The sequence below is a fragment of the Nicotiana sylvestris genome, chromosome 5 (assembly GCF_000393655.2).
Source record: "Nicotiana sylvestris chromosome 5, ASM39365v2, whole genome shotgun sequence".
NCBI classification, from domain to species: domain Eukaryota; kingdom Viridiplantae; phylum Streptophyta; class Magnoliopsida; order Solanales; family Solanaceae; genus Nicotiana; species Nicotiana sylvestris.
Window position 1 is genome coordinate 23,682,671 of NC_091061.1, and position 9,379 is coordinate 23,692,049.

General features: G+C 38.3%; 1 protein-coding gene across 1 annotated transcript; it reads left to right on the forward strand.

Annotated features, from left to right (window-relative positions):
- The first annotated feature begins 1,772 nt into the window (after window positions 1-1,772).
- Window positions 1,773-8,475, forward strand: LOC138868389 (uncharacterized). Its single transcript, XM_070145940.1, has 6 exons — window positions 1,773-1,891; window positions 2,723-2,795; window positions 6,035-6,122; window positions 6,216-6,913; window positions 7,025-7,095; window positions 7,671-8,475. Exons 1-6 carry the CDS (start codon window positions 1,773-1,775, stop codon window positions 8,473-8,475), a joined length of 1,854 nt encoding a protein of 617 aa, XP_070002041.1.
- The last annotated feature ends 904 nt before the right edge of the window (window positions 8,476-9,379 follow it).

The following is a 9,379-nucleotide window of genomic DNA, read 5'->3' on the forward strand; positions in this document are numbered from 1 at the left end:
CAAAGCTCCTCTTCAAAAGTGAGTATATGATTACACTGGGCAATTGGATCCCTTTCTAGATTTTGAAGGAAATTGCTAGTGGGATGGTGGCCTGATTTCTGAATTCCTGCTAGCCTAGCTTGAATATTATTTTTTTAATGAAAAAATATTCAAACAATTGATAGTTCCAGGTTTGGACTAGAGATGTAAAATATTTTATTTCTTGAAGTATATGAGGGATATGGTGCCATATTTGATGAACTAAGTTAGGAAATTCATGATGGGAAAGCCATATTATTTCGAATCTAAAAATATTATTTTTTATATAAAGGTTGTTGTCGAGGGATAAAAATAACGAGCAATGATCGGAATGAGTTCTAGGCAAATGGTGAACATGTGCTTTGGGTTAAGTTCTAGCCATGCATAATTTGCAACTATACAATCTAGTCTTTCTAATATTAGATTACCCCTCGCTCCAGGTTGTTTATTTGTCCAAGTATATTTACTACCCGTAAATCCTAGGTCTATTAGGTTACAGTAGTTAAAATAATAAAGCATTAAATCTGCTCTAGTGTTATTTAACGAACATCCTCCAAATTTTTCATGCGAATATAAAATGTCATTGAAATCACCCCCACTAGCCATGGCCATTTGTATGTGTTAGCTATGTGTCTTAGATTTTGCCATAAATTTTTTCGTGATGATAGAATATTGCTTGCATATAGCCGTAAATAAAAAGAGGGTACCATGTGGACATACCTGTATCATGTAGTGAATTTCTTGGTTGGTGACAATAATTTCAGTTACTTGAACTACATGATCATTCCAAAGTACCACAATGCCTTCTGCCTGGCCTTCAACAGGTGCTTGAGAGAGATTAGAAAAAGCAAAATCTTCCTTAAGAGGGTGATGGTCCTTTATGTAGGTTTCCAGAAGTACTACTAAAGGTGGTTGGTAATAATTGAGTATGGAATGGAAGTTCCTTCTAAAATTCGGTGACTATTCACCCCTACAATTCCATATTACAAAATTCATGGATCTAGTTCATTAAGGTGGGTGTGGTGGAGGTGTGGTCTGCTCCACTTGAGCTTGATTCTCCTGGGTTGTCTGTTGGGACGTCCCCCTGAGAGTGGGTGTAATTACCACTGCAAATTTTCCTGCTTTTGGGTTCACTGGAGGCCTCAGTTTGATCAGATACTTGATCACTTCTGGTGGACAATTGAGATGATTTTTTTTTCATATTGTTCCTTGAGGATGGAGATACATGCTCTTAGCCATACTAGTTCCGTTCGAGTTTCTCTTATTTCTTCCATGACTGCTGCTATTTTCTGAGGGGTTAGTATTTCTTGTTCTTCTGGAGTTGGTGGTTGGGGACTCATTAAGGTGGTGGGTGTTAGTGACTCGAAGGGGCTCATTGGAGACAACGATATTGTGTGTGGTATGTGGATATATTCGTGCATCCAATGTATTTGAGACTGGGCCTGTGGGTAGAATGGGAGGTCCGGATAAGGATTGTAGTGTTGGTTGTATTGATGGAAGGGGTTCCACCATGAGTTGGTGGTTTGCATTGGCATGGTCGTCTAGTTGTACTGGCCGTAAAAGGTCATTGCCGTTGTCATGACCTCTGTGACTATCTGTGCTAAGTCTTAATGATTTTGGAGACGTACTATGATCTTTTGGTTGTTGAAAATCATGGAGAACGTCAGTGCATGATTTTTGAGTCCCATCTCCAACCATGATTGCGGAGGTTGAGGGATTGGGAGCTTGTGATATGTAGATTATTAGGTAAGTAGATGGGGGAGGGTGTTGTGTGGCATGGTTTCTGGGTTGAGGAAGTGGATGTTGAGAGGCCTGAGTGGCATGAAGGAGGGTTATTGATGTTGGGTTCTCAGTGGAAAGGTTGGAGTGGAACGTCTGTGCATGGTTATAAGTTATTTGATGTGTGGAGGGATTAGCATTAATTAGTGGGGAAAGTGAAGTTGGTAATGATTGATGGGTATTAGTAGTATTGGTGGGATTGGTTGGTTGAGGCGGTGGTGCTTGAGTAAGTAGGGAGGTTTCGTATGGATTGGGCTGCTCACATGGTCTGGAATGTGTAGGAGCTGTGTGCTTGGAGAGCTGATTGGCTTTGTGTTGTGGTGAATTGGACTGAAGAAGATTTATGTGTGTGTATGTGGGGGGGGGGGGTCATGATGGTTGATTGTAGTATGGTGTGGGCTTGGAGTAGAAATTGTTGATTGCATGGTAGTTATTTCCTGATTGGGTGTGTGGAGTGGTGAATCTAACGTGGCAGTAATATCAGGTAGATGAGTAGCAATAGAGTTACTATTCACCCTAGGATGGAGTGAAGTAGGGCAATTATCATGGTTATTTTCTGGGGGGGGTGGTTGGGTCGACCCGTTCGTAGTATCCATATTTATAATTGGGCCACTATTTCTACTATTGGGATGGTAGAGTCTACTAGGTTAGAGTTTATTTTTTGAGCTACCTTTTCATTAGGGTTAGTTAATGAGTCAAAGCTATTTTTTATTTTTACTAAATTGTTGTCAGGTAGATTATTAGGTCTAACCTTAATTAATTTAGTTGTAGTAGGAAGTAAGGACTCCGTACCTTTGCCATGGTCGGTTGGACGATGCGTAGAGGTTGAAGCTTGAACTGTAATGCTGTGAGTTACTTCATGTTGACGTAGTGTAGATTTAGGTTGCTTTTTTGGAAAAGTGACCTTCTTCCATTCTGAATGTAGTTGTTGTAGATCTTTTGTGTCTTGTTCATCAGTAGACGGAATGGTGGTCGACGTTATGGGCATTGGTGGCGTGGTGAGTTTCATGGGATAATGTAGCGTAGCATGGCCAAATCTAGCACATAGGACACCTAACTTATTAAGACCTTCATAAAGGATTTGCTGGCGGTGATTTCCTATAAAGACATGGGACTTGAGTGGTTGTTCAAGAGGAACCTCAATACATATTCGAGCATTTCTTCCCTGTGATGTTGATGACGTGTATGTATCAATTTTAATAGCTTACCCAGTTTATTTCCAACTTGGTGTAATATATGAGTATCATAGAATTTAGTGGGTAGTTCTGGTAGCCTAGACAAAATAGCCGTATAGGTAAGTTTGGAGTTTGACGTTAGAAACTTAGATTCCCATCTTCTAACTGATAGGAAATGGCCTAACACAAACCATGGCCCCTCATGGAGAGCTTTTGTCATATTTTCTTCTCTTTGGTATTTGATGAGGAAGAAGTCGTTACCTAAATTAATGAGGGCCAAAGACTCGGTTGGTTTCCATAATTGTTGTAATTTTTGCTTGAGGGTTAAATGCCCTACTTTTCTGCCAAAAACCTTAATTATTATGGAGTATTTTCAAGGAGAGTAGAGTCTTTTTTTTTCTTCTTCTGTGGAGAGTGGTATGAAGTTATCTGGATTATCGGTTGCTAGTGTTTCTTCTGACATGTCAAATCAGTGATTGTTAGAATTGAGGCATCATTACTGTGAAGTAAGGTTTGGAGGAAAGAAGGTTTTTGGTGAGTGTTGATTGGTTCGTCAATATTCTTGGAGTGTAAGTCAGGTGGATCAGTGTTGGGAATTGAAGGAGTGTTGGCCATTTTGTAATTGATTGCAGTGAGAAGAAAGAAAGGGATTTTTAAAAGAAAATAAGAATAATGTCAATCAATTAGCTCAATTCCAGCTATTACTCTACTATATATTTACTAGTGTTTAACTACACCAAGCAATTTAACTTAACGAGTTATAAATTTGCAAACATATAAAGGGGGTAATTCATATAAAATTTGGATTAAATTCAATTAAGTTAAATAATTAGTTTGGACTTTATAAATTAAATTAGTCCATTTTATTATTTTCAAGCCAAAGGTCCATTTTATTATTTTCAAGTCAAAGGTCCATTTTATTTTAAGGCCCATACTCATGCCATGTATCAAGTGACATGTCATATCCAGCCAAACTCAAAGCCAATAAAATGACGCCACGTGTTAAATGATGTGGCAATCCCAGTCCAAAACAGTGACCAATCAAGAGTTGCCAAGTGTCTAAAATGACATGTTTTGGCCAATCACAAATAAGCTCATCACATAGCTTATGTGATAAGTTTGATGACTCACATGAGCCCATCAGAATCAAGCAAGAGAGTTCATATGTAGTTGGACTGTCCATCCTCTACCGCTATAAATAGAAGAGTTACATAGCTCACTGGACATTCAGAGTTGGAGAAGAGCGTTTCGCATTTGGAGAAGGCATCCGCAAACAGAGATATCAATCATCAATTGCAAAGTTCTTCAATGGAGTTCTTCCCGGAGATCAACCCTAAAAAACAAAGTATTGCTCGACATTCTTCACAATTAAATGCATCACAAGAAGGTCTGCATCATCTTACATTCGAGAAAGACACTTCTCAAGCACTCGAATCACCGAGAATTTCAGAGAGGAGAATCAAAGGATACATAGAATTGTACTCATAAATATTCATCAATAAATCTCTTTTTCTTCATATTATTTTTGTTTTAGTTTATTTTTCGTACTACAAAAATTTGTTGCAAACAAAATTAAAACGTACACTAGGGGCTACATGGGCCGGTTGTTTTTTTTTTTCAAAACCAAATCAAACCAACTATATCGGGTTGGTTTGGTTTTGTTATGTTTTTCAAAAAAATTTGATTTTTTTTTGTTACATGAAAATTATTTGGATCTTACTTTGTAAATTTTTGGTAAGTAAATACAGTATATATTTAGTAGAAATTAAAATAACTAACAAACATATGATCATTAAAATATTTTTATGGGAGAATTTTCTTAATAACACATGATAGTTATTTTCTTAGTCGTCTATCAATAATATTTGGTTGATGTATGCTTTAAAGGTTAACCGAATTTAATAATTAAACATAATAATTAATATGATATGTAAATAATGATATTCTATTTAATTTTAAATTAAGACAATACCATTTCAAATTCGAAAAAGATATAAGAATTTATTAGATCTTGACATATGAATATGGAAGAACAAAGAGATTTACGCATTTCATTAACACTTGACAATAAAGTGATGATATAACCTATTATTTAAACTAATTAAATATAAAGCATTTTATAATTCTATTAAATATTATATCCCATAAGAGAATCCCAAAAGTTTTTAGATATTTCTAAAGAAGATTCTATTTTAAGTTCTAAAAGTATATATATATATATATCAGTTTGATTCAGATTTTTTACTCAATACAAAACAAAATCAAACCAAACCTAGTAAAAAATTTTAATCAGTTTGGTTTGACTTTTGAGTTTGATATGGTATTCGGTTTGATTTGAACACCGCTGTTATATTTGTACATAATGTAGTCTTGTCCTACATTGAAATAAGAGTAGTATGTCCTTGTATAATATAGCTATAAATAAGGACCTCTTGTATTGTATTGAACACACAATATCAATATATCATATTTTCTCCCGTGCCTTCTCACATGGTATCAGAGCTATCGTGAGAGATTTATCGCTGTGCATAAATTCCAGCGATTCCGGGAAGTGAAATCAGTCACCGGAACCCTTTTTTTCCGGTGAGTTTTCAAAGTTGTTTTGCGTCTGCTTGTCTCGGATGGTATTGTACAAAGTCCGACACTACCATAAGAGTAGTCATTGTCCAGCGACCAAACCCCGGTGAAAATCTCCGGCGGTAGTGTAGCGGTCGGAAGAAAATTTTCCGGCGAAGTTCTGACGTCGCGTGGGCCACCTTGAGGCCATTTTTTGGCGACAATTCTTCAGGACAGATTGTTCTCCTTGCAATTCCGAGCCTACCCATCCAAGTTACACCAAATTTCGACCACTTTTATATTTTTCCGGCGTGAACAGTGATTTCAGAAGTGGACTTTCGGCCATTTTTTGAAAAAGTTTCTTCAGAACAGTTGGGTCGTCTGGTAATTCCGATCCTACCCCTACTATTTTATTTCATTCCGACCACTTTGAATTTTTTTCGGCTGCTACAGTAATATTCCGAGAGCTACAGTATTTCTGGAGTGAACAGTGTTTTCTGGTGCAGAACAGTGTTCTGTTTTCCTGCTGTAACAGTGTTTTCTCAGCGATTTCTTCAGTTTTCCCAAAGGAGTTACTAATTTTCACTATTTCAAGTTAACCCTACTACTATTAATTATAGCGACATGGGAACCGATACTTCGAATAGTCGGATGGTTTCTTTAGTGGATTATTTTGAATTTCTTCAGTACAAAGCAGGAAGCAGACATCTTCTGAGATAGCTTCTGTTGTTCAAACAGGTAATAGCGTGACTTGTGTCTCTCAATCTTCATCCTCTGTGTCTTGGGTCATTGATTCAGGTGCATCAGATCATATTTCTAGTAACAAATCTCTTTTCACTACTATTTCGTATTCTCAATCTCTTCCAAGAGTCACAATGTCCAATGAGTCTCAAACCATGGCAACTGCAATAGATCAAGCAAGTCCAATTCCTTCCTTACCTTTAGATTCAGTTCTTTATGTCCTTAATAGTCCTTTTAATCTCATAGCTATTAGTCGTCTAGCCAAATCACTTAAATGTGTCGTTTTATTTCTTGATGACCATATTTTTATACAGGAACGCAGTACAGGACGGATCATTGGTACAAGGCATGAATCAAATGGACTTTATTACCTTATCCTTGCTAAATCACATGGACTCACATCTTGTCTTCCTTCAACAACTTGTCCTGTTACTGATTCACCAGATTTATTACATAAACGGTTGGGACATCCTAATTTGTCAAAACTTCAAAAAATGGTACCTGGTTTATCTCACTTGTCAGCTTTAGAGTGTGAGTCTTGTCAGCTCGGTAAGCATACTCGCTCTCATTTTCCTCGACGTATTGATAATCAAACAAAGTCACATTTTACTTTAGTCCACTCAGATGTTTGGGGTCCTAGACAGGTCAGTTCTACCTTAGGATTCCGCTACTTTGTTAGTTTCATTGATGACTATTATAGGTGCACCTGGATATTTTTGATAAAAAATCGATCTGAGTTGTTTTCTATTTTCCAGACCTTTCACGCTGAAATTCAAAATCTATTTGGGGTTTCTATTCGCACATTTCGTAGTGATAATGCCCGAGAGTATTTTTCTTTCCCATTTTAGCAGTTTATGAAACCTCATGGGATTATTCATCAAACATCTTGTCCGTACACATCTCAACAAAATGGGGTAGCTGAAAGAAAGAATAGATATCTTATTGAAACTGCTCGTACCCTACTCATACAATCTCATGCTCCGTTGTATTTTTGGGGGGATGCAGTTCTTACATCTTGCTATCTTATTAATCGTATGCCATCTTCAGCTATCCAGAGCCAAGTTCCATTCTCTGTTATGTTTCCCCACTTACCTTTGTTCTCCCTTCCATCCCGTGTCTTTGGAATCACTTGTTTTGTCCATAACCTTACTCCAGGAACAAATAAGTTAGCTCCCTGTGCTCTTAAGTGCGTATTTCTTGGTTTCTCGAGAACGCAAAAGGGGTATCGATGTTATTCTCCTGACCTCCAATGGTAACTTATGTCCGCTGATGTTACCTTCTTTGAAACCCAATCATACTTCACAGGTCCAGGTAATCACTTAAATATTTCTAAGGTACTACCAGTCTCTTCTTTTGGAGATTCAGTCACTATCTCCCATCCATCTTCCTCTACATCTCCAGCTCCACCACCATAGCTCCCGTTCTACCATCTATAGCTCCAGTTCCACCACCTATAGGTTCAATTACTCCACATAATCTAGTTCAACCTTCTGCAGCTCCGCCACTCTTGACTTATCATCGTCATCCACATCCAGCATCAGGCCCAAGTGATTCACGTCCTGTATCAGATTCTGCACCTATTGCAGACTTGTCTCCTCTTAGTCAACCAATTGCACTCCGCAAAGGTGTACAGTCCACACTTAATCCTAATCCCCACTATGATGGTCTAAGTTATCATCGTCTGTCGTCACCTCATTATGCTTTTACATCTTCTTTGTCCACTGTTTCTATTCCTAAGTCTACAGGTGAGGCACTATCTCATCCTGGATGGCGACAGGCTATAATTGACGAGATGTCTGCTTTACATGCGAGTGGCACTTGGGAGCTTGTTCCTCTTCCTGCAGGTAAGTCTACTGTTGGTTGTCGTTGGGTTTATGCAGTCAAAGTCGGCCCGGATGTCCAGGTTGATCGGCTTAAGGCTCGTCTTGTTGCAAAAGGATATACTCAGATTTTTGGGCTTGATTATAGTGATACTTTATCTCCCGTGGCTAAAGTACCATTTGTTCGTATTTTTTTGTCCATGGTTGTTGTACATCATTGGCATCTTTATCAGTTAGACATTAAGAATGCTTTTCTCCACGGTGATCTTGACGAGGAAGTTTATATGGAGCAACCATCTAGTTTTGTTGCTCAGGGGGAGTTTAGTGGTTGTGTATGCAGATTACGCAGGTCACTATATGGTTTGAAACAATCCCCTCGAGTCTAGTTTGGTAAGTTCAGCACAATTATTCAGGAGTTCGGCATGACTCGTAGTGAGGCTGATCACTCTGTGTTTTATCAGCATTCTGCTCCGAATCTGTGTATTTATCTGGTGGTTTATATTGATTATATTGTTATTACTGGCAACGATCATGATGGTATTACTAATCTGAAGCAATATCTCTTTCAGAACTTCCAAACTAAGGATCTGGGCAGACTAAAGTATTTTCTAGGTATTGAGGTCGCTCAGTCTAGCTCAAGTATTGTTATTTCATAACGGAAGTATGCCTTAGACATTCTTGAGGAGACTGGAATAATGGGTTGCAGACCTATTGACTCTCCTATGGATCCGAATGCTAAGCTTCTGCCTGGACAAGGGGATCCTCTTAGAGACCCTACGAGATATAGGAGGTTGGTTGGAAAATTGAATTACCTCACAGTGACTAGACCTGACATTTCTTTTCCAGTGAGTGTTGTAAGTTAGTTTATAGATTCTCCCTGTGATAGTCACTGGGTTGCAATTGTTCGTATTCTTCGGTATATAAAGTCAGCTCTAGGCAAAGGATTACTATTTGAGAAATGAGGCCATGAGCAGATTGTTGGGTACACAGATGTTGATTAGGCAGGATCACCTTCTGATAGACGATCCACATCTGGATATTGTGTTCTAATAGGAGGTAATTTGGTCTCGTGGAAGAGCAAAAACAAAATGTAGTTGCTCGATCTAGCGCCGAAGTAGAATATTGGGCCATGGCTATGGCAACGTGTGAGTTAGTTTGGGTCAAGCAGTTGCTCAAGGAGTTAAAGTTCGGAGAAATCAGCAAGATGGAACTAGTGTGTGATAACCAAGCTGCTCTTCATATTACGTCAAATCCGGTGTTCCACGAGAAGACTAAACACATTGAGATCGA

Coding starts and splice junctions, on each gene's coding strand:
- LOC138868389 (XM_070145940.1), top strand. CDS start 1,773: ATGGGGGAGGGTGTTGTGTGGCATGGTTTCTGGGTTGAGGAAGTGGAT. Junction 2,796..6,034: donor TTATGGGCATTGGTGGCGTG/GTGAGTTTCATG, acceptor TTTCTGGTGCAG/AACAGTGTTCTGTTTTCCTG. Junction 6,123..6,215: donor ACTAATTTTCACTATTTCAA/GTTAACCCTACT, acceptor GAATTTCTTCAG/TACAAAGCAGGAAGCAGACA.